The sequence below is a fragment of the Ahaetulla prasina genome, chromosome 3 (genome assembly GCF_028640845.1).
Source record: "Ahaetulla prasina isolate Xishuangbanna chromosome 3, ASM2864084v1, whole genome shotgun sequence".
NCBI lineage: Eukaryota > Metazoa > Chordata > Lepidosauria > Squamata > Colubridae > Ahaetulla > Ahaetulla prasina.
Window position 1 is genome coordinate 57,209,439 of NC_080541.1, and position 26,558 is coordinate 57,235,996.

At 34.7% G+C, this 26,558-nt stretch overlaps 2 protein-coding genes across 4 annotated transcripts in view; one reads left to right on the top strand and one right to left on the bottom strand.

The window, feature by feature from the left end:
• TMEM241 (transmembrane protein 241) overlaps positions 1-26,558 on the top strand; it is a 113,476-nt gene that overhangs the window by 68,190 nt on the left and 18,728 nt on the right. The window lies entirely within an intron of this gene.
• Positions 1-26,558, bottom strand: part of CABLES1 (Cdk5 and Abl enzyme substrate 1) — a 64,249-nt gene that overhangs the window by 12,510 nt on the left and 25,181 nt on the right. The window contains exons 2-6 of one of the 2 annotated variants that reach the window (XM_058177396.1): positions 23,441-23,512; positions 11,289-11,381; positions 7,771-7,848; positions 1,071-1,173; positions 614-770 (exon numbers count right to left, since the gene is read on the bottom strand). In XM_058177396.1, the coding sequence (XP_058033379.1) occupies positions 614-770; positions 1,071-1,173; positions 7,771-7,848; positions 11,289-11,381; positions 23,441-23,512 (503 nt within the window). The remainder of the gene's footprint in view (positions 1-613; positions 771-1,070; positions 1,174-7,770; positions 7,849-11,288; positions 11,382-23,440; positions 23,513-26,558) is intronic. The other variant, XM_058177397.1, reaches the window with a different exon arrangement.

Consider the following 26,558-nt stretch of genomic DNA (forward strand, 5'->3'; position numbering starts at 1 on the left):
ATAATCAAATTATACGTATAATATTGTCTGCTTTCATTTTTGTATCTGAAATATATATTTAATATTAAATGGGGTTAACCAGGATATAGAGCTGATATAGTTTCCAATGACAATTTAGGACTGAAGTAGATTGATGGATGGATAGGTACACAAAATGTTAGTAAAAGAATCATATGATGTAGATCAGAAAAGGAAGCAGGTTTCCTAAATGATAAAACCATGAATTTTATATCAGCTCTATTATTAGATCAAGGTAGAGGCTAACAAAACTATGATATTTTTTCACATCATGTTTGTAGAAACTTACTGGAGACTGAATAATGTCAGTGAAATGCTGGATCTACAAATAGCTATGCTGCACTGAGTGAGCATCTACAATGAGCAAACTTGCTTAGTCACAAAATGCCTTAGCTTTTGGTTAAATGCTAAAGCAAGGCATCCCATCAATATCAACAGCTCTTGCAATATTCATGAATATTATTATCTGATTTCATACTATAACAGCACAATGCAGCAGATCTGTAGAATGTGTCCAATGTTAACTTTGTCACATTGTTTCGTAATAGCCAATTCAATCGTGTGTGCATACTGCTATATGCTATTAATAGGCTACCTGTATCAATGCTTCCTTGTGTGCTATTAGCTCTTCCCAATGAAAGGCTACGATGGCTTGCATTGCGAAATTGTGAAAAGGATGAGGTCGAGTCTATCGTGTTTCTCCGTGTCCCCAAGGCATTGGTTGGAAAGAGAAACTGGGTATAAGAAACAGTCTAATCAAGAAGAAAAGAAAAAAATATTCAAGTTGAGAGAACACATCATAGAAGATGAACCAGAAGCTATTTATAGAAAAATACTGCTTCACATTTCGACTTAACTATGGTATATTGATAGTTAGTGGTAAATTCAGTGAAACTTGCTCTCTGGAAGGAGATTAATGATTTTGGCATAAACTTACAAATGAACTGAATAATCTAATGTTATTTAGTAATAACCATTCATTTCCCCAAATATAGAAATTGAATGTAGTTTATGATTTCAGAGACTATATTTTGAAGAATGAGTACCCATACCTTTCCATTAGCTCCTAATTCCACACCTTCAAGGCCAACTATGTCTTTCAAGCAAACACCTGCAGTAGAATGACATTGCCTTCCACCTTCTGTTTTCACATCTCTGTGAGATAAAATCAGTGATGCATATCGTTTTTAGAATTATGTGGAAATTTAAAATTTGAATTTAATAATTTAATTTAAATAAATTATATAATAATAATTTTAATAAAATATCTTCAAATTCATGTAAAATTTCAATCAAGGTCAGGAAATGTTTGGAAGAAATACAGAATCCGTTAATCCACAACTCACATCATCTGTTACCCCCAGATGGCAACATGGAGTTACAACCCCCAATCCACTTGTAGCTCTTTGCTACTATATCTTGATCATCTTGGTTTTTGCAACCAAGTTATAATCTTAGTGGATTAAATAGATTACATTTTGTAATTGCAAGTTATAGATTAAGATGCAAAAGAAACAAACAGCAGCAAAAATTCAGTAAAATGTCTACATATTTGCAATATTAAATGTTTTATTAGGTAAAATATTTATTAAATGTTTTATTATATACTTGAAAATAGAAAATGATTTATTTTTACAGTAAAAATAAAAAACCTTTTTAAAAAACCCAAAGAAATCCTGTTATATATCAATACCATAACCATGAACTCCTCTAAAAGTTATTATGAATTTAGGACCTGTATTGTGTCGATGTAGTTCTACTCATAAATTATCTTCCATTTAGTTGAAGAAATAGCAAACACTCTTATAAAAAATTCCTTTGTGCATATGAATACTCCCCCTTATTGGAATAAATGGAGATATTTATGCATGGACATCTACAAAGGGCAGGGAAATACATGACCAGAATGCCAACTCTACTGCTTACCTTCCATACTTCCATTGTGATGCAAGTATGAAAGGACAGAGCTTGTACTGTGACATCAAAGCACATGGTCATTATGCTATATTGCTGCTGGCAATATATTGACTGAGTTCACAGATCAAGCAAAACCATGGTGTGAACTATTTTATTTTGCTTAGTGTTCTGTGCAAATCCAATTAAATGCCCAGACTCATTTGTTATGTGATGGGCGGCATATAAATTCAATACATAAATAAGGTTAAAAATCATGATTTACTGTTTTGTATGATGTGTAAAGCCAGCTTACTGATAAAGCAAACTTCATCTTAGCCTAAATCAAGCCACTGGATGAGATATGATTAAAAGAATTTAATTAAAAGGGGGATTGGTTAATTAAGGCCTCCTTAACCTTAGTTTTGTGTTACAAAACAGCTTCATTAGGTAACTGACAGAGGAGTTCTTATGCCCATGGATAGATGCTTCCTTTAAAAATTACATTTTACATGTTCTACTGTCATCAGATTTTATGGTATACTTGAAAAATAGATCTCGATCTAATCCATTTTATAATTAATGTGATAAAAGATGCTGGCAATTATTGCTAGAAGAAAAACCACACACGAAACACTTCTTTTCACTGTCCCCCTTCTGAGACTATTTCATACCTCATTCATTTAATTTGACTAAAATGCCTCATGTTTTGTCTTTAGTTCCCTAAATTTCTTTTAGGAAGCCACAGTATTACTTTCATATCTCTTAGTTGAATATATAGTTTACTTTATGTAAGACTTTTTTCCCTTTTATTTCATTTATGAGAAGCTTAGAAGCAATAATTTATGCCATAAACAAACATTATTTGGCATTCGTTGTAGGAAACCTAGATAACATTAACATTACAGCAACCATATACTTGAAACCATATGAAATATCTTTTAATTTTACTTATTACACAAAAACGCTGCCTTGAAAGCTCAAAAAGTTAACCAAGTAGACATTTGTAAATACAACAGAAGGAAATCACAAGATAGTAACAACTTCTCTGGAGGAAGTTAAGAATTTATTTATTTATTTATTCCCCAGATATATAGTATTTTCTGAAAAGTAACTTCTTAAAGAAAAAAATATTATGTGGAAAATGTACCACCTTGTTTCTAACTGAATACCTGTTACATGGATTGCTGGATATTAATGTTTCTCTTAATTTTGTATCATTTGAACGCAGGGAGAAATGATATCACATTTATTTCCATTCTGATTAAAATATACCTCATTGGCAGTTTGGGGGTGTTCCTTGGAACCCTGACACTCATCTTAAAGTGTGCCCATTTTGCTTTCATTTTTTAAATTTTAATTGTGAAACAGTGGTACAAACTTGTATTTATAATTTAACTTTTCTTGAATTAGATGGAACATGCTTGCAACAGGAATAATTTATCAAAATGTTGTTAAATATTCTTTAATAAACATTGCTGAGTCAAAAGTCAAGGCCTGTCTCCTCATTCTGTCTTCCTCTCATTGCCAATATTTTTAGAGTTCCTGAAATTCTTTAGTTTGTTTTGTTTACTCCCTATTTCATCAAGCTTCTTCTTTAATAATATGAACTCAGATTATCAGCGATCTAATTACAAACAACACCACAACATCAAACAGGCAGTCAGAATTATTACTAAGATTAGGTTAGGGAAATTCATCATAAAGGAATGTTTCCTATATGATATTGTATGATGTGGTCTTCTGTCTTGATGACTAGAAATAGAGAAGGCTTGAAGAGCAAACTGGAGAAGAAAGAGAAAATGGTGGGCTAAAAATGCAATAAAACAAAATAAAATTGTTCAAATATATGTATTATTTCATCACCTGGATACAGGGTTGGAAAATTACCGTATATACTCGAATATAAGCCGATCCGAGTATAAGCCGAGGTCCCCAATTTTACCCCAAAAACTGGGGTAAACTGGGGACTCGAGTATAAGCCGAGGGTGGGAAATGAGGCACCTACCGGTTGGGGAAAGCCTCCCTCCCTCAGCTGAGAAGGCTGGCAGCTCCCGCCCGCCCTCTCACTGCACCGGCAGGCTTCCGTCCGTAAAATGTGAAAAAGAAATAAAACTCGAGTATAAGCCGTATATACTCGAGTATAAGCCGAGGGGCTTAAAAAAAAAAAAAACTCGAGTATAAGCCGAGGGGACGTTTTTCAGCACAAAAAACGTGCTGAAAAACTCGGCTTATACTCGAGTATATACGGTAGATGCACTTTTTTCAGTTCAACCCTTCAATTTATCTCTTTAATTATACAAGAAAGTTCATGTTTATAAATATGTTCTTTCTCTTATATACAGTGGTACCTCGATACTCATTGTTAATTGGTTCCGGGAAGTGCAATGAGTAGTAAAAACAATGAATGCCAAAAAACTACATGACTTACCATATGACCTATTTTTTGGCCAGGAAGGACTTCTTATGTCAGTCACTTTCACAGCATGGCTGGTTTCCTGTCCATTCTCCATGACTGTCCCCCTTTTCCTACCTCAGTGTGTCAAGTACCAAACAATGAGTACCGGAACAACATTTTCAGGTCAAAATACATAGAAAACTAAATTAAATGTGTTTTGAAGCAGTCAAGGACGAAGTACCACTGTATTAATGAAAGTTAAAGTCAACAGCATGTCTTCCATAGATTGTGTGATTTCAAAATATTATTTTTAAGATAACAATAACCAATGAACTTCTAGATTAGAGAGGACACATCAGTTTGATGTGAAAAAAAAACTGTTTGAAAAACACGGATTAGCATTGAGGATGAACCACTCCATAGTAAAAACCAACTTGTATTTTTGTATTCCCCTTCTCTCTTTTTCTCACATACATGTATATAGCATCACATGAAAGCTATCCTTACACAAAGTCAGACAACTCACCATGACCAACTTGCCCCGGGGCAACTTGCCACAGGACAATTCAACAAATACAAAAGTTATACTAATTTCAAGAGAACCATAGTCAATAATAATACAATAAAAAAGTCAATCCATAAATACAAGAGTTACAATAATTTCAACGAAAATGTGGTTACCAATAATAAAAGTAATTGAATGACACAATTAATATAGCATTGTATTGTCTTGTGGCAAGTTGTCCTGTCGCAAGTTGACCATGATGAATTTGCCACATAAACATTTATTTATTTATTTATTATTTAAATTTCTATACCGCCCTTCTCCCGAAGGACTCAGGGCGGTTCACAGCCAAATAAAATACACAATAATGTTACAATATAAACACAATTAAAATACAATTAAAAAACTTATTCAATTGGGCCGAAATTAAAAATTTAGAATAAATAATAAAAACCCAATTAAAACCCATAAATTTAAAAAACTAACCCAGTCCTGCGCAGATGAATAAATGCGTTTTAAGCTTGCGACGAAAGGTTCGGATGTCCGGAAGTTGACGGAGTCCCGGGGGGAGTTCGTTCCAGAGGGCGGGAGCCCCCACAGAGAAGGCCCTTCCCCTGGGCGTCGCCAGACGACACTGACGCGCCGACGGCACCCTGAGGAGTCCCTCTCTGTGAGAGCGCACGGGTCGGTGGGAGGTATTCGGTAGCAGTAGGCGGTCCCGTAAATAGCCCGGCCCTATGCCATGGAGCGCTTTGAAGACGTTCACCAAAACCTTGAAGCGCACCCGGAAGGCCACAGGTAGCCAGTGCAGTCTGCGCATTATGTTTACATAATGTAAACAATGTTGTAAATTGCAGTCATGTGAACACAGGGCACTGCAAACAGCTATACATGTGGAGCACTTGCCAAGGCCTAAAATTACATTATTATGTCCTTTCCTGTTGCAGGACTGAGAAACATCACTGTTCTAAAGCTAGTAGTTGCTTTGAGAGATAATGATCACCAATTATCAATCTTCTAAAGCGAAGAAATCTTAAATTGCCCCTCTAAAATCTTCAGTCCAAATAATTACTAGCTTCCACTTTCTTTCCTGGTTAATAGCTTTTTCACTGTAACAATTAGCAATAAAATGCAAAGAAGCAGTTAACATAATTTACAATTTGACTAGAATGATTTGCGATCAAAATAACTTCCCTTTTAGTATGCATCATATAAGTACTTAGTTTTTGTTTTTGGTTTTTTTGCATTTATATCCCGCCCTTCTCCGAAGACTCAGGGCGGCTTACACTATGTTAGCAATAGTCTTCATCCTATTTATATATTTATATACAAAGTCAACTTATTGCCCCCAACAATCTGGATCCTCATTTTACCTACCTTATAAAGGATGGAAGGCTGAGTCAACCTTGGGCCTGGTGGGACTAGAACCTGCAGTAATTGCAGGCAGCTGTGTTAATAACAGACTGTCTTACCAGTCTGAGCCACAGAGGCCCTTTAGTTCCTGTACCTTTAACTGCACCTATTTTACTTATCAATGAATGTTTGGCTTTATTTATTATTTATTTTATTTATTAAATTTATCTGCTGCCCACCTTATTTTGAAGCAACTCTGGGCAGCTTATAGCAGTAAAAGCATTAAAATAATAAAGGATAAATATTTCTAAAATAATAAAAATGGAAATTACAATGAAAAATAGAATTATAGTTAAAAAGATGGGAAAGAAGCAGGATGTGTGTGGGGAGAGGTAGGTAGGATTGCCTTTTAAGTCATCAACCACCTCTAGTGTGAAGCTCCCCCATGGGGGCCCCAAACCATCTGGCAGAGCTGGGTGTTCAGGCCCTTATGGGTGGTCAGAAGGGTGGAAGCTGATCTCACCTTAGAGGGTAAGTTGTTCCAAAGGGCAGGAGCCACGGCAGAGGTGGCATAGAAGGCCCTTCTCCTCGACCCTGCCAACTGGAATTCCTTGAGTGATGGGACCCACAGCATGTTTCCTCTGCTGGCATGGGTGGTGCAGGCCAATCCCAGTGGGGTGAGACGATTGATATCCCCTTTTCCACAACACATACATGATACAGTATATGCTAACTCAGCACAGAAACAGCTGCTCTTTTCAGCAACTATATCAACGTTCACATGATAGCCAATCATTTTACATAGTACTGAATAGACTTAATATCTCATTTTTAATCTAACTCATTTTATTAAAAAAGGAAGTAATTATTGTCAAATTGCAGTTCTAACTAATTTGCCTTCAAAATCTTTAGGAAACAAGGCTATGACTGAGTTTTTTGTTAATTTCTATTCATCCTACGTGCTACAGCATATTTAGTTGTAGAAGAAGAATAAATAATAAAATGCCTGAAAAACATCTGTTCTATATTTACATGTTTATTAAAGTATGTTTAATATAGGGAATACTTTTACTTTTGCCCTGCAATATAACCCATTGTTGAATTGTTGTTCTTAATGTTCTTCTACTGAAGAGTAAGAAGACATCATGTCACAAAGTCAATTCATTTCTAATCTTACCACATCACTATTTCTTGCTTGATTACAATGGGCCCCTTCTAAGGAGGCAAATTCCAAATGCTGCAAAGTAGTTATTTCTGTAGATGTTGTTTTTCCATCAAAAACAAACTATATATTTAATCAAACGTATAGGCTGCCTGACTCTCAAATGACTCTGAGTGTCTTACAACTAAAAACCAACTAATTAAAAAAAAATACAACTAGAAGACCAAAGACAAAGAACCAAACCCACAAAACCAAACCAAACCAAACCAAACCAAACCAAACCAAACTGGAGTTCCACAAGCAGGTCTTCAACAATTTTCAGCTGGGCAGAGTTTGTAATTAAGTTAAGGTATCCTTTTCTTGAAATGACAGCTGTGGCATCCATATTGTAAGTCACACTTAATGTATGCTCAGAAAAAAACTATGAAAAAGTATACATACCCAACATGGCTACAATCCCGATACGGCAGCACTGAAAATATGCTGCAGAAGGATCTTCTGCCACTAATAAGGACTATTCTAGAAGGCAAACAAGATAAAGGATATGATCTAGAGTAGAATATCCAGCAATTCAGAATGGTCTCATAAATCTACTTCTCATTCTTCTTTTTCTTTCATGTTACCTTTGCTATTCCTGCCTTTGTTCTATCTACACGCCATTCCTTCCTCCAGTTTTCCCCACAGCAACATCCCTGTGATGTAGGTTAGCTACAGGGATAGCTCAAATCACCAAGTGGGCTTCCATGGCTGGGGATGATCATGAACCTGGCCCTCACGGGATCCGATACAACACTTTAACTCTTCCATGATCACAATGCCTGTCTATTATTTTACTGTGGGCAAAGTATTTTCAAATGTCAAAATCCAACTTTTGCTGCTCATTTAATAACATCAGATGCAAGTCCAGGCATTCTGAATTTGTAAAACCACAGGGACAGCTCATCACCCCCTTTTGGAAGGGGAAGCCAGTCCTTTGAAAGAGTGTAGCTTTATCATATCATTAATGGGAGAAAGAGAGGTCTATTCTCTGTATTTCAAACAAGCACCACAACTGCAGAACAGAATACTGTAAACATTATTATGAGCTTTAAAAATTCTATGTCTAAGACACGATGAAAGTACACCAGGAAGGTGGTAAGAAAGAGAAGAAAATAAGGACCTGGTCCTGGGTTAGGTCTCCAAAAAACTTTCAGCAAAACTCCCAATGCAGTGTCATATTTTTGTCTCTTTCATTATGTTTAAATATCTGACAAGGTAATCCCCAGGAAGCTACTAATGAGAAAGCTGATTATCTTTTTTTAAAAGCAGAATGCCAGAGATGTTTGAGAAATAAATGATTCTTTCTGCCCATATTCATAAAGATAACAATAGGTAAATCCTGCTGAACAGATGACAGTACAGATACTTAACAGCTAACCAACTTTAACATCAAGCAGATGGCTCCACTATTTTGTGTTTTCATTCAAAAAATTAAAGCACTACAATTTAAAAGAGGCATTAAACTTACACCAATATCTGATATTCAAAGTCTCTTCGAACTATGCAACGAAGAATCAAAGTATGCAATGAAATTGTGCAAAATTTCTAATTGAGAACACAGGTGGCACTGCAGTAAATTACTACACAGAATGTCTGCTACGTTGGATGCTAATCTTTTAGGAATGTTCATTTAATCCATAGGAATTGAACTTCATGAAGCATTAAAACTGAACTCTCATTCACCCTTTAGTTAACTTGATATTACTCTGCACTGCTGATCATGAACTACATATTTTAATTGCACGAAGAGTGGAAAGAATATAAAGCAAAATGTAAGGACAGCAATCAAGAGACTAGTCATAATAATATTTAATTAAGGTATTCATGACTATGATCATCACATCTGAACTACAAAAACATGTTCAGCAATTAGATGACAGTAAAGAGTAAGAATCTCTCTGCTACCTACTGTTTCAAGTTTCTGAAAGATATTATGCTTACTCATAACGAAGTTCAATATATAACTGAAATTGGCAAAAGAAACCCAAGGCATTACACTAACCTTACTTATTAGAAGCAGTTGACCACAGGAAAGGATTTTAAAGAATTTTCATCTAAAGCTCTTTAAAGGGACACATACAATAGAAACACTACTGTGAATTTGGTAGAGATCAAAAAGACCAAGTAGTAGGGAAAGAGCACATTTACTGTAAGAAACCCTGACAATTAAAATCAACCATGGACTAGATAGGAAAACAATCTTTCTTTGTAGAAACCAGCTTGCCTTGTTATTATATAACAAATGCTATAGTTTCATTGTGAAATAATGCTTCTAAAGGTCTCCTGCATAAGCAGGGGGTTTGGACTAGATGACCTCCAAGGTCCCTTCCAAATCTGTTACTGTTACCTTCAGTTATTAGTCATGTACAGAACTCTATCCTGCTGCATAAGAGCTTTTAAACTGGCAATAAAAACAGATAAAATAAGGAGGCAGATTTCATAAACACAATTCCTTATTTCTGAGGATTTACTGAGCGTTAGTGGTTGAAAAAGAAAGCCATTCAATTATTCAAATATTTTAGCACTGAAATAAAGATCTTTCTCTTGCATGCCCAGCATCCATTTGTACACCATCAAATAAGTTAGGTGGTCATTTTATCCTACCAATTTCACAACATCTCAAACACAAAATAAGAGACACACATTCTTTACACAATTATTCCAGGCACAGTGTGCTCAGGCTTCATTTTTTTTTCTATATTTAAAAGATCTTAGTCTTCAACTCCAATAAACTGGTATTGCTCAGTCATTGAAATCTAACAGCAAATTTACAGACAACTGCTGACTATTCCCTACTGCAATGAAGAATCCCATTGTCTATTATATTTCCTGGTTCAACTGTAACAATATAGGATTTTATTACTTCTGTTTCTTAGTATGTTGTAGAACACACAATCTTATCAAAGTGTTATTGAGAATAATGGTGCCTGTTATCTTTCACTCCTATAAAATATCACTTATTAGCTAGACGCCTAGGGCTATCGAAATAGTAAGCTTGATTTCATGCAAAGATTTAATCATATTATTATGAATCAAGCTTGTTCACGTACAGAAGAGATTAGCACAGCTACAACTTTCAGTAAATAAATTATATTGATAAAGATTAACTAGCATTTATAGTTGGTGAAACTGCATGAAGAGACCTCAGTATCTGTTGCAGGTATTTGCCACAAATAAAACTTTCCAGCTCATTTTTTCTATGGATGGAATACAGAAGATTTTAAACCATTACCTCTCAGGTTAGTATTCTGCAGTTGTATTGGGTTAGAGTTCCTCAAATTCCCAACCAACACAAGAGTGGCCATGATGGTTGGAAATGTTATATTTTGTGCTTCAATACATCTGGATAGACAGGCAGATAAAATGTATATTATTTATAATTTAGATTTCTATAATTTGACCCACTCAGCATGGATTCTGGGCAATATACTATTAAAACCAATGCAATAACCAAAACATAAGTGAGCTAACTTTAAATAAGAGTTACATATAACAAGGCAAATAATGTACTATAAGCAAGGCAGATTATACATACAACGAGCACAAAACCAACCTATCTGGGTGCTTGGGGAAAAAGCCATGTTTCAAAAGATTATCTAAAGATTAGCAGGGTCATGGCAGCCAAAATCTCTGAGGCAATGTTATCCAGAAGGCAGAGTTCATAACAGAGAGAGCATGCTTTCTAGGTCATAGGAACAGCACAGCAACAATTTTTAAAACATGTAGCTCAGTTTACTGATCAGCATACATAAACAATTCTCCATCAATATGCTTGATGATTTTATTTGCAGAGTTCTTCCATACGAAAACATACAGTTCTGAATTTAAAATCCCGTATCTATATGCCCCCCAAATAATACGTTCTCATTTCCTCTATTCATGTGTTATCCCAATTATATGGCATTTTTCCTGAAAAATACCTGCCACTTCTTGTATCATTCTGCCGCAAATTCTTGATGAAATGAATCTTCTTAAAGTTCTTTGGTCTGGGTGAGCCTGACAGAGTCCGGCATCTAAAAAATAATGATGTTGAAAGAATTAAATTCTTTTTGTATAGCTGAACCTCTCAGCACAAAAACAAGAAGGCAATTATTCAAGTGACCTCTTTTCTGTTAAAATTAAGGAATTTATAGCAATGACAGATTGTAGAAATAAAAAAACTTGCCATTTAAAAAATAAAACAATGTATTTAAAAATTAAACTTCTTGGATTATGCTGTAGTTGTCTTTAGGAAAGCTGATTACAAAAGAATGCAACATTTTTTCTCTCACAAGAATTTTCTGATTATGCATCTTGAAGTGTATGTTATAATTTCTGTTTCAAAATATTTTGGAGCAAGTGAAATTCTGTCTCATATAAATATAAAGACACATGAAATTTTTCAAATATTGCTTCTGCTGATTGTTTTATTTGCCATTTGCCAACAAGATCTCAGAAATGGAATAGATTTGACGTCTAAAGAGGCATGAGGATATAAAGAGTACTAATTATAACATTCATTTTAAACTTCAAGACAACTGCAAAAACTGCTTTCTTTTAAAGAAAATGTTACACAATGTGTTGCTTAGTGAATAATCACCCATCCAAAGCTGTTCTTTGTATTTATATATATTTGCTTAGTAAAAACAATATTCTTGGAAGTGGGATTGTTAATTTCTGGATAGATTAGTTTATTTTTGTAGGATCAAAAGGAAATATCTTTTATAGGAAAGAAATATTCCTATCTTAAGAACAGGAAATTACAGACCTAAAATATTAGAGACAATTGTTTACAAGATCCAATGGACAACTAAAATTAGTTATTTTCCTGTCAACATTCAGAATGGCTTTCTCTGCTGAAGAACTGGGAAAAGGAGAATAGCAGCTATGGGAAAAATTATAGGATTTATGGGTCGCTGCTCAGAGTAACATTTTGTGAGATGTGCAGCTATATAAATTTGATAAATAATTGAAATTTATGTTAGTTAAACATAAAATGTTTAGTTAAAAATACTTACTTTTTATATTTTATAAAATATATTTTTCTAAATATATTATGTTTATTTAAACAATAATTATAAACATTATTAATCTTGATTTACTTTTTATTTTTATACAAATGGAGCTACAAACTGTTGAGTTTGTACAACAACTGTTAAGTTAGCATCTCTTATTTTTAACATAATAAAACAACAGAGTTGGAAGGGACCTTGGAGGCCTTCTAGTCCAACCCCCTGCCCAGGCAGGAAACCCTACACCATCTCAGTCAGATGGTTATCCAACATTTTCTTAAAAATTTCCAGTGTTGGAGCATTCACAACTTCTGCAGGCAAGTCGTTCCACTTATTAATTGTTCTAACTGTCAGGAAATTTCTCCTTAGTTCTAAGTTGCTTCTTTCTTTGATCAGTTTCCACCCATTGCTTCTTGTTCTACCCTCAGGTGCTTTGGAGAACAGCCCGACTCCCTCTTCTTTGTGGCAACCCCTGAGATATTGGAACACAGCTATCATGTCTCCCCTAGTCCTTCTTTTTATTAAACTAGACATACCCAGTTCCTGCAACCGTTCTTCATATGTTTTAGCCTCCAGTCCCCTAATCATCTTTGTTGCTCTTCTCTGCACTCTTTCTAGAGTCTCAACATCTTTTTTACATCGTGGTGACCAAAACTGGATGCAATATTCCGAGTGTGGCCTTACCAAGGCATTATAAAGTGGTACTAACACTTCACGTGATCTTGATTCTATCCCTTTTTGTCTGTTTAAGAGAAACTGGAGACTATTTCTGCTAACTATTTTGCTGTTTTTCAGTAGAAGAAAAGTTTAAGAAAAAAAACTAATATTACTGCATTTGAATATGTAATTTGGCACTGATATGGATGTTAGTCCTGAATTCATGCATTTGAACCATAACTGATCACAAGATACACAAAACAACATATAAACTGCATATCCCTTCTGGAGACATTATACTGCTAATTATGCTTATTTCCATAATTCTAATTTGCTCTCCTTGTATCATCTTCCTATTGCTCTTGGCAATCGCAATAGGTTCCAATTAAAAGATACCTCACTGTGAACAAAATGCCACTGGAAAGATTGCCTTAAATAAATGATATGAAATATTAAATATTATTTCTTTTGGCACTTATACACATATTTAAATAATGTACAATGATACTTTCATTCTTTTTTTTTTTTATTCAAAAAGTTTTACAAAATTTTTTCCCCCTTTCCCCCCCTCCTCTCCCCTCCCTTCACAACCCCCCTCCCCCCCCCCGACTTCCCGGAACAGGCACAAGGTATAGTTAAAAATAAAACAAACATATGCTAAAAAATTTTCATCCCAACTTAATTATACCCCTACAATCATCAATTCCTAACTTCCCCCAAAAGCAATCAAGAATAATGCATCATAATCATTCAAAAACAGTCTGATAACTCTTAGTCTGATATCTACGTTGAATATAGTCAATCCATTTTTTCCATTCCTTTAAGTATCTATTTTTTCTATAGTACGTTGTTTTTGTCTTTTCCTTAAGGTGTATGCTAACCACCTACCAGGTCTATTTGCGTTACAAAAAGTATTATGTTTGGCATATTGTATATTTGTTGCCACCTGATCAGCCATTATCATATTAAATTGATTCTGTAGTAACTTTATTGCATCTTTAAGTTTTTGATCATGTGGATTATGTATTAATAATTGTTGTTTCTTATAAATTTCCTCTTCTAGATACCTACGCTGTCTTTGTTGCTTATTTCTCTGTCTATTATTAAGATATATTAATACACCTCTCATAAAAGCTTTACTGGCGTCCCAAACCATTTCTATCGATGTTTCATTATTCAAATTATAATCAAAAAATTCTTTCATCTGCTTTTTACATTGATTTACATTATCCTGATATCTAAACAAATTTTCATTTAATCTCCAAGTTCTTCTACCCTCTTTTCCATATTGCAATTCCATCCAAACAGGACTATGATCAGACAAACATCTTGGAAATATCTTAGTTTTCTTCACCCTAAAAAGCAAATCATTAGAAATTAAAATAAAATCAATACGTGAGAAGGATTGATGCCTATCAGAGAAAAAAGTATAGTCTCTTTCCTCCAAATTCCGCAGTCTCCATACATCTCTTAACTCGAAATCTTCTATCATATCAAAAAAGGATTTAGGCAGCTTTGCATGTGCAGGTATCTTCTTGGAAGAAATTCTCTTGTCCTTTCGTGTATCTATTACTCCATTCCAATCTCCCAATATAATGCACGATTTATAATCCCATAGAATCAACTTATCATATAACATTCTATAAAATTTTTCTTGTTGCTGATTGGGTGCATATATACCAAACAAGAGAGTCCTTTTTGTTTCTATTGTAAGTTCAATAGCAATATATCTTCCGTGAATATCTGCCTCTATTAACTTGGCTGGTATATCTTTTCTCAAATAAACCACTATGCCATGTTTTTTCTCCAAAGCTGAAGCAACAAAATGTTTACCTAACTTTGAGTTTATTAGGTACTTTTGATCTGATAGTTTAATATGCTTTCTTGTAAGCAAATAACATCATTTTTAAATTGTTTCAAATAATGAAATATTTTTCTTCTCTTCTGAGCTGAATTCAAACCATTGACATTCCAAGTCAAGATTTTATTTGCCATTACTGGGCTGCTGAAGCTTTTGAGCAATCAACTGAAGATCATCCTCCCGTATCTTGACGTGCTCCTCCACCGCTTCTGTAGCAGAATCCTGAACTTTACTTTGAGTTTGTTGCTCCTTTTCTTTACGCTTAAGGGCTCCCCTCGTCAGTCTTTGTTCTTGTGGTTGTTCCTCAGATGGTAACATCACTGGAATCACCTCAGCTTCCACACCCATTTGAGTCTCTTGAATTCTTTTTTCTATTATTTCTATTTCAAGTTTCAGCACTGTAGAAAGAAAATCTTTGGCCTTAAGCACTGTGTCAATACGATATCTCCTTCCTTGATAATACACTGTCAAACCAACTGGAACCTCCCATCTAAATTGAATCTGGTATTTCTTAAGTTCTTGTGTAAAAAATGTAAAGTCCTTTCTATCCCTTAACATCTTGGGAGGAATCTCTTTCAAAACCTTCAACTCCTGTTCTCCTATTTTCAAGTTTTTCTGAAAAGCAACTTGCAAAATTTGATTCCTCACTGTTCTTTTCAAAAAATAAACCACAATGTCTCTAGGAAGTTTCTTTTGCCTAGCAATCCAAGAATTAACTCTATAAATTTTGTCAATTTGATAAGCAACCTCTTGTGGATCAAGTTCAATAAATTCAGCCAGAGCTTCTGATAAATTTTTTTTTAAATCTTCCCCTTTCTCCTCATTCAAGCCCCTAATTCTCAGAGCTCCTTCCATCATTCTATACTGCATCACCACCACTTGATCTTCATTTTGTCCAATTTGATTTGCATTCCCCATTCTATTTTCTATTTGTTGATTTGACTGAACAATTTCTTGCACCTCCTCCTCCACCACCTCCAGTCTTTTGCCAAACCTTGAAAAGCCATCAAGATATCTTCTTATTTTTTATTATTCTCTTTTATTTCTTCTCTTATTTTCTCATTATTATCCATAATCTCCTTAAACCTTTCTTCAGACACTTTCCCTTGCTCTTTAATCAGATCTTCTAAAGCTGGTTCAGAACCCCTTCTACCCCCAGTCTTAGGTGGTTTAGTAGCCATTTCAGTTTTTAAAATTCACAAAATATAAGTCTAGAAACTTCTCTTTTCCCCTTTAAGTATAGGAGAGCTCACTTCACTTCATTAAAATCCACACATAACATTTCTTATCTTCTTAGTTACACAGGCTGTATGAAATTCCATTCGTCACTTTCACTCCCTTTCAGGCGCCATCTTTAAGAGTCAATTAAAACAAAGAAAAAAAAGTTTCTCTTTTTTAAAAGGTAGAAGTCAGGAAATCAAAAATACTTGCAATCCAGTAATTGTTCACTCGCACTCATTCCGTCTGCTTAAAGAGATCCATAAAGATAAGACAATTAGCAGAGATGGACACTTTCTTCTTTTCCTGCTTTTGCAGGCACGCACTGAAGTCGGAGCATGGCAGGAATATTTATGGGACTGTCGACCCTTCAGGGCTCTGCTTAATTAAAAACAAAGCCCCTGGGGAGGTCTACCAACACTTCCCTGCTGCTCTTATCTTTTCCCTTTCATCCAGGGAAAGAGATTAAAGCCGGCTTTTCTTGGCTTTACGATGTTCAGTACGGAGCCCCTTAATTAGGAGCTCAGCGAAGAGGTGGCGCCACCGGAAGTCTGATGATACTTTCATTCTTGTGAATGTGCAGTTTACATGCTATATAAAAGTGGTTATTCTATTCTATTCTATTCTATTCTATTCAATTCAATTCAATTCAATTCAATTCAATTCAATTCTATTCTATTCTATTCTATTCTATTCTATTCTACCCAGCTAATGAATTAACACTTGTCTCTCTTTTTAACTTACTTCAGCCAATAATTTAACGGTTTCCTCAGGAAAATTTTAGACCTTGGTTTTTGATCATCAAATAAAACTTCTGCTGCATACTGAATCATAAGATTAAACCCCCTAGAGACATTTCCTTTTAAATAATAAGATACAGAGCTATCAAGCCTTTCTTTTAATGTGCTCAGTTTATTTTACCAATACAGATTCTCTACCAGAGATTTATTTATTTTATTTTTTTATTTGTCACAACAGTATATATAAGCATAAGCATGAAATAACTATACGATATATAAGCATATATATAAGCATAAGTATGTAATAACTATACGAAATTGGATACAATCAAGGGAATATTAGGACAGGAATGGTAGGCACGTTGGTGCTCTTATGCACGCCCCTTACAGACCTCTTAGGAATGGGGTGAGGTCAATAGTAGATAGTTTTTGGTTAAAGCTTATGGGATTTTGGGAAGAGACCAGAGAGTCTGGTAGTGCATTCCAGGCATTAACAACTCTGTTACTGAAGTCATATTTTCTGCAATCAAGATTGGAGCGGTTCACATTAAGCTTAAATCTATTGTGTGCTCGAGTATTGTTGTGATTGAAGCTGAAGTAGTCTTCAACAGGAAGGACATTGTAACAGATGATTCTATGAGTTAAACTCAGGTCATGTCGAAGGCGACGGAGTTCTAAATTTTCTAAACCCAAGATTTCAAGTCTGGTGGCATAAGGTATTTTGTTGTAATCAGAGGAGTGGAGAACTCTTTTTGTAAAATATTTCTGGACACGCTCAATTGTATTAATGTCCAAAATGAGGTATGGGTTCCAGACAGGCGAGCTGTATTTAAGAATTGGCTAGCAAATGTTTTATATGCTCTGGTTAGTAGTGTAGTGTTTCTGGAGAAGAAGCTACGTAAGATTAGGTTTACAACTCTTAAAGCCTTTTTTGTGATGTACTTACAGTGGGCTTTGGCACTTAGATCATTTGAGCTTTTTAGTTGAAGGATCTTCAGAAAATGAAATCAATTCTTGATTATGATGTACATCTAGATTCTAGAACAATGAGATTTTGATCGTTTTCACATGTTTGTATGTTCATGTGCTTGTTTTATTTTCCTTCCCCAACAAAAGTGAAATGACTGTGTATGCACATCCATACAGAGACAGCCAGGAACAGTTTAGCTATATTCCCTGGCACCCCTTTCTGAATAAAGCAGAACTCTGTTAGCTCTGATTAATCTCCTGCCATAGTTTACATATTGTTTGGCTCAACTGCTACACAAGTAAAGAGACTCATGATATAGATTACAAATTCTATATGTACACATCATTGGGGACAGATTAGAAGTATTCCTCCTCTTTGCCAATAATATATAAATTATCTTTCTTTCTGGATGGGTTAATATTTTTTGGTTCTTGCTTTCAAGTAATATGGACAAAAGTCATTTAAAATAGTTTTAAAATTATTGGCCAGTGAAGTCCAAATTGCACTTCAAGAACTGTTTTCTATATTTCATGCAATTCTATTTCCCTCAAATTCTTTTTTCCATGAAGCCCTTGAAAAATATTCAGATGCTAGGATATCTTTTTATCTACAAAGATAAAAATTATGCAAGCCATGGTATTCCCCGTGATATTATGTGGAAACAACTGCACGATAGGAAGAGTATTGATACTTTTGAATTTCGGTATTGGAGCAGCTTTCTTCATGGAAAGTAAACAAATGGGTCACCAAACAAATCAAGCCACAGTTCCGACTTGAGGCACAAATGATCAGAATCAGATTATTCTAGTTTGGACACATTATGCCAGGGGTCTCCAACCTTGGCAACTTTAACTGGCTGGGGAATTCTGGGAGTTGAAGTCCTCCAGGCTTAAAGTTGTCAAGGTTGGAGACCCCTGCATTATGCAAAGACCTAATTCTCTAGAAAAGGCTCTACTGCTGGGAAAAGTGGAAAGAAAGAGAATAGGATGACCAACAGCAAGATCGAAAGACTCACTTACTGTGATGATGGTGCACTGTTAGGGATAGATTGCTATAAAGAAAATCTATGTAGTTGCTAACAGTAGCCAATATTTATTTTTATTTATTTATTTTATTTATTTATTTTGTCACAACAATATATAAGCATAAGCATGAAAGTAACTATATAATATATAAGCATATATATATATATAGGCATAAGTATGTAATAACTATATTGATTGGATATAATGAAAGAAAACAATAGGACAGGAACGGTAGGCACATTGGTGCTCTTATGCACGTCCCTTACAGACCTCTTAGAATGGGGTGAGGTCAATAGTAGACAGTTGTTGGTTAAAACTTTGGGGATTTTGAGAAGAGACCACAGAGTCAGGTAGTGTGTTCCAAGCATTAAGAACTCTGTTACTGAAGCCATATTTTCTGCAATCAAGATTTAAGTGGTTAACATTAAGTTTAAATCTATTGTTTGCTCTTGTATTGTTGTGATTGAAGCTGAAGTAGCCTTTAACAGGAAGGATGATTCTATGAGTTAAACACAGGTTCTGTCGAAGGCGGCAGAGTTCTAAGTTTTTTAAACCCAAGATTTTAAGTCTGGTGGCATAAGGTATTTTGTTGTATTCAGAGGAGTGGAGAACTCTTCTTGTAAAATATTTCTGGACACGTTCAATTGTATTGATGTCTGAAATGTGGTATGGGTTCCAGACAGGCGAGCTGTATTCAAGAATTGGTCTAGCAAATGTTTTATAAGCTCTGGTAAGTAGTGTAGTGTTTCTGGAGAAGAAGCTACGTAAGATTAGGTTTACAACTCTTAAAGCCTTTTTTGCAATGTAGTTGCAGTGGGCTTTGGCACTTAGATCATTTGATATGAAAACTCCAAGGTCTTTAACAGGGTGGGGGTCATCTGTAAGGTAATGCCCATCAAACTTGTACTTAGTGTTTGGGTTCTTTTTTCCAATGTGTAAGATAGAGCATTTGCTGGTTGAGATTTGGAGTTGCCAAGTTTTTGACCATTCTGACACAAAGTCAAGGTCTTTTTGAAAGGTAGCTGTATTGTTGGTAGTGTTAAATAGTTTGACATCATCAGCGAAAAGAACACAATTACTTTTAATATGGTCACAGAGATCATTAATGTATAATATGAAGAGTGTTGGTCCAAGAACACTGCCTTGGGGAATGCCACTATTGACAGGAACAGGATTTGATAGGGCACTGCCTATTTTGACCACTTGTTGTCTGTTTGACAGGAACGCTGATATCCAATTGTGGAGGGGTCCGGAGATGCCATAGGATTTCAATTTTAGGAGAAGTTTGTCATGTACCACTGAGTCAAAAGCTTTACAGTAAATTGCATCTATTGTTTTGCCTTGATCAAGATGTGTAGTCCATATGTTTTTGCAGTGAAGAAGTTGTAAGTTACATGATAATTTTTTTCTGAAACCAAATTGTTTATTAGAGAGTGGACTGTTTCTAGGTAGAGGATAATGGATTGGTTGATGATAGATTCAGTAACTTTACAGGTGACACAGCATAGAGAGATTGGTCTGTAATTTTCAACTAAGCTGGGGTCTCCTTTTTTGAAGACTGAAGAATATCTTGATGGAACATAATCATTCAATCTACCCATTAAACAATCAATCAACCAATGACACCATACTCTTGGTAAACAACACTGAAAGTTTGGAAAATATCTTTAGAGGCCCTGGCATGTCTATATCTGCAAAGATCAGTATTATGCAAATGATAAGTTTCTCTCTCATACAAATGAAAGTTGGACTTTGCAGAAGCAAGTTAGGAAAAGTATTGATGCTTTTGAACTTTGAAATTGGAGAAAACTCTGGAAAATATTACAGACAGCCAATAAAAGAAACAAATGGACATAGAACATAGAATGGATCATAGAAGCACCCTGGAGTTTACCACTCAAGGCACAAATGATCAGACTTAAACTCTTACAGCTTATAATATGCTTATTGCATAAGCAACTTAGTCTGTGAGAGAGAAAAAACTCAGAAAGAAGCATTCAAAGTATTTCAAAGAAACTCTGCTTTAATTAACTCACTGAATGAAGACTTGAAATTCCTTTTACAGTTTTCAAAATCCTGTGTTAAATATACCTCACTGGAAACAGTACAATGCTCCCATGATGTTGCTCAGTTGCAAAGCATTTGACATATTATATCCACCATACTAAATAAACAAAAACTGACAGGAGTGTAACAGATATGAGAGCTTTGTGAATTTGTAGAGCTCTTGCTTCCTTATGGTTTTTTTTTATTCTTCTTAAGTTAGCATAAGAAAGAGATGAGACAAAGCAGCACTTTTTTCTTGCTATACAAATTATAGGTGCTTTAAAAGAAAGTAACCTGAAAATTGCTTTTGAAACATGATTAAATGAGCAAAAAAGATCTGTTACTAAAGGAGATGCTTAGTACTTCACATGTTCCTGGTTTATTTGATAATTAGAACAAGGTGTGATTTAGTAAAGCTGGCTTGAAATTAAAGATTAAAGAAGGGCCTCTGTGGCTCAGACTGGTAAGACAGTCTGTTATTAACAGCAGCTGCCTGCAATTACTGCAAGTTCAAGCCCCACCAGGCCCAAGGTTGACTCAGCCTTCCATCCTTTATAAGGTAGGTAAAATGAGGACCCAGATTGTTGGGGGCAATAAGTTGACTTTGTATATAATATACAAATGGATGAAGACTATTGCTTGACATAGTATAAGCCGCCCTGAGTCTTCGGAGAAGGGCGGGATATAAATGCAAATAAAAAAAAAAGATGAAGTAAGGAGAGAATATTTAAGTATTTAATTGCAAAGTCCTCAACACATTTTTTTCATAAATAGGATAGGCTTCAAATCTAGAAAGACTCTGGAAACAATAAACATGTTACAAAAATGTGGATTTATAGAAACTTGAAAAGGAAAGCCAAAACATCTTAATTAGAAGGTTAATTGTAAGGAAAACCTAATCGACATGGTCTCTGCAAACGTTAGATACTCTCTTACAAGGTTTTAGGGATAATTTTTGAGAGGTACTCCTTAATCCTATGTAAACCACTTGTAGTTGCAATATACAAATTTGGCAACTATATCTTTTATTTACTTAATTAAACATAGAAGCCACCTGACCCTGGATGATTTGGGACATCTTACTAATTAGAAAGTAACAAAAAACTGAGCCAAAAAAGAATCACATACACCCAGAAAACATACAAAATGCAGTAACAAAAGCAACAACAACAGGGGCTCAACATACCTTAGCCCCAAGTTTGAGACACTAACCAAATCTTCAAGGACTTCTGAAATGGGAGCCTTATGAATTAACTGAGTAAATCAATCAATTAATAAATATCTTGGTACATTTAAAAGCATTGGACAAAGTGTCCACTAAAAACTTTTAAGTTGATTTAGCTGCCATGGGATAAAAAACAAAATCATTTTAGGGTTCTTAGCTAAAGAACAGCAAAGAGAAAAAATAAATGATTTATTTTAAAGAATAGAGCTTCAACTGTACTAGAACTATACTGTTGCTAATATATTATCTAGAATTAGGAACCAGCAATGAGTTGGTTAAGTCTACTGATGAAATATGATGATTAAAACCAAAAGAAACTGCAAAGTATTCTAAGACTTTGTTTAACAATCTAAGAGAACTAAGCTATATAACTGGGCAAAATACCTCCAGGCCATCAATTTCTAGATATGGTTAACCCATGCATTTGCAAGGCTAAAGGGCAAAAAATATCCTAGCAAACTAGATAAAATTTATTGCAGCAAGCAATTTTCCTAAAACCAGCTTCCTCAAACAGTAGCCTTTCTTTCTTTAACATGGGTGGTCAATTTGTGATTCCATGGCTGTATGAGCACAAAATCTTTTTTTTCCAGAGGTCCTGGAGTCTCTTGTGATTATGAGGTTGAAAATACATGGGCTAGTTCCCACCAACAGGAGGTGGGAAATGCTAGAACAGCTTTAAATCATAAAAGGCTACCCACTCCTGAGCAATAAAAGCTACTTTAATTTTCTCTTAATCTTCTCCAAAAACTTTAATTTTTCCTAACCCCTGAAGTGAAGGCAGTGATGATAGAAGGCTGGCCTCTCTTGGTTTACCTCATCTCCAAAACATACACTCCAACAAGATTTGTATACTCTCATTTTTTAAAATCTCTTTTTAAATCTCTTTTGGCATCCAATGAAAAACTTTTGCATTTTTTGGTGCGGGTTCTGAGTTAGCACATCTTTTTTATATTTGCTAATTATTTTGCTAATGGTAAGAACCAGATTACTGCTTGTTCTGACTATTATCTGAGGTTCCTTGGAAGAAAAAGAATATGAACTACATCTCTAAAGTTCATGACTAACTAGTAGTGCCACTCATTTCTTTTATCATACAATTAAGAACCCAAATATGCCTGCCTTAAGCTTTTCCTTTTAATCATCTTGCCTAAGAAAACAAAAATATGCCTAGTAGACCAGAATGGATTTTGAGAAAAATCACACATTGAAGGATTTTGTTCCCACACTACAGTAAGTTACTACACAGATCACTGTTAGCTTCAGTGAATACAAACTGCCTCTGAATTATCTAACATGAGAATGACAGATTATATACAGTATAAATCAGAAAAAAACTCACCTCCTTAAGGGAGCATTTTCCTCAATGTCTTCCAAAGTCTCCAATGAAGATCTCTGGGAAATTAGCCGACGTCTCTCAAGGGAAAAAGAAATAAATAAATTAAATTTTTGAAACGTATGCAAATTGGGAGAGTTTGGAATGGCAACAGCTCAGAATGGCCATAAAGTGGCAGACATGCTGTTAAAAATGTAAGGTACTAATAAAACAGTAGAATAGAATAGAATAGAATAGAATAGAATAGAATAGAATAGAATAGAATAGAATAGAATAGAATAGAATTTTTTATTGGCCAAGTGAGATTGGACACACAAGGAATTTGTCTTGGTCCATATGCTCTCAGTGTACATAAAAGAAAAGATAAATTCATCAAGAATCATAAGGTACAACACTTAATGATTGTCATAGAGTATAGAGTACAAATAAGCAATCAGGAAACGATCAATATCAATATAAATCGTAAGGATACAAGCAACAACGATACAGTCATAAGTGGAAGGAGATGGGTGATGGGTACAATGAGATGAGATGAACGATGAATACTTTTTATTCAAACTAGTACTCCTAATTCCTCTATTTTAAAAGGGTTATACTTCAAACTATTTTAATATAAAATCATAGAATTTTTTTTAAAAAAATCTCAGATAACATTATTTAGAGATAAACCATTCTAGAATGGTCCTATAATAGGATACATCCAAATTATACAGGTATGTTACAGATCTTAGAAAAAAATATAAGCAGACTGGCTAATAGAAAAAATAATAAAAGATTTCCATGTCAATAGATTGTTCTTCAAAAAAATCTCTTGTTTACAATCTGCCAATCAAAAGGAGCTTTGTGGCTACACTCTCCTCTTCTCTGCCTTTAGATACTCGGCCTAACCGGTTTACATGGTATAATTCTGGTTTAAAGCCCTGGGTGGAAGAACATATTGTTTTGTGTATTAATCATTACAGGTAGCGAGCACAATTGGGAGTAGCAACTCGGTTGTTAAGTGAAGTGGTCACTAAGTGAAATCACAATTGTGCTAACAATCAAACATCAGTTTTCTGTTCCTTTACAGACCTATGAACATGGTAAATGTGAGGATTGGTTACTTTTTCATTACACTATACAAAATGGTTGATAAACACGATAGTGGTAAGTGAGGACTACCTATGTTTCTATTTCACACATCACACTAAACATGTAGATCAAATTTAATAGGCAAAAGATATGAAACTACGTTCTGCATCTGCACACAGCCTCCTAATTGGGAAAACAAGGCAGAATTAGGCACTAAAACTCAATTATAGGTAGTCCTCGATTTACAACAGTTCACTTAGAGACCATTCAAAGTTACAATGGCACTGAAAAATGCGACGTAACCATTTTTCATTGTAGCATCCCCATGGTCATGTGATCAAAATTGAGATGCTTGGCAACTGGTTCATATTTATGATAGTTGGTGTGTCCCGGGGTCACGGGATCACCTTTTTCAACTTTCTGACAAGCAAAGTCAATGGGAAAACCAGATTCACTGAACAACCGTGTTACTAATTTAACAACTGCAATGATTCACTTAACAAATGTGGCAAGAAAAGTCGTAAAATAGGGCAAAGCTCATTTAACAAATTTCTCACTTAGTAATATAAATTTTGGGCTCAATTGTGGTCATAAATTGAGGACTACCTGTAATTGTTCCAAAGAAACTCTAAAGAGAAAGCTCTTCTAAGATGTTGGGCATGTAAGTTGTTAAATACCCTTCTATCTGGGAGGTGATTTGTGTTGAGCCAACCACTTCAAGGACATATAAGGAATGCAATATCATCTTGGGCAGCAATATCTAAGACCTTTGGTTTTAATCTTTCTTGGTCTTGTCTAATTGGACTGAGAATTGGTCAGGGAATTCATATTGTAAAATGGCATTTGAAAGGTGGATAGTCCAAATACAAGGAGACCTATTATGTGCCTTTGAAACACAACTAGAGTAATTTATCCGGGTTTATAAATAAAGTCTTCACCCAGGCGTTGAATAATTTCAGCTACTAAATGATTTTGTATGGAGGATATACCCAACTCTGCCCTAACTGCTGGAATTGGTTTGGATTTACACACCCGCAAAGTGTATTTCAGAAAAATGGAGTGTATCAGTTCCAATAAGGGAATATTTATATACCCCTACAGTTCTGTGAACACCGTATTTAATCATTGAAACTATGTTGTTGTTGCATATAATTTATGACTGGAATTAGGGAATCAGGGTGGACTAAATACATAAAGGCCAAGCACACCATTTCTTTCTAATGCTGAGGAATCAATAAATTATTTTACAAAATAATAAACTGTATGCTCTGACAGGTTTGCCTTATAGTCCCAGGAGAATAATACTGAAATTTACTGAATTAGCCAAAGTTAATCTTGGTCTTCTTAAAAATCTTATTGAATTTTACATTAAAAAAAATGATGTTTTAATTTAAACTACACCTAATCCCAGTTTCTTCCTTGCAGTTTCTAACTTGAAAAACAACAAAGACATAACTTGCGGCCTATTCCCAAATTCCAACAAGTACACAATATGCCAGTCTCAGCTACATCATAAACTGCAGATGATGTTATGCCAACAGCCAGATTTTTTTGCATAAATTATTCAAGTTTTTATATTGCTATTTCCTGATTTGCTCTTTATAAATGTATTTTTGAGAGACATCCAGAACTAGAAATTAACTGCTTTTCTTTTAATAAAAAATTAGTAAAAAGTGAGAATGTTGTTGAAAGGCAATCTAGGATATTCTGGTTCTTGAAAATGATTAAAACATAGGAAATTTATCCAATATTTTATGTAATACAATATTCCTTTACAAAATATTTGTTCTCATTCATACAACCTTGGCTTAATCTTTGCTCAAAGTTGAACCATTTGGTAAGTTTTCTATTTATTTTCTCACACATGCTTGCTTTCCATTCTTTCTTATTCAGCAACCAACTTTCAACTCCCAACTCAAGCAAAACATCCCATAATCCAAGCCTAGCAACTAATTTACATTATCTCAAAATCATAAATACATAGCAAACTTTCTCCCTCACATTCATACATTTCTTAAATATTTCCTGAAGATAAAAATTTGGTTTGCACTCA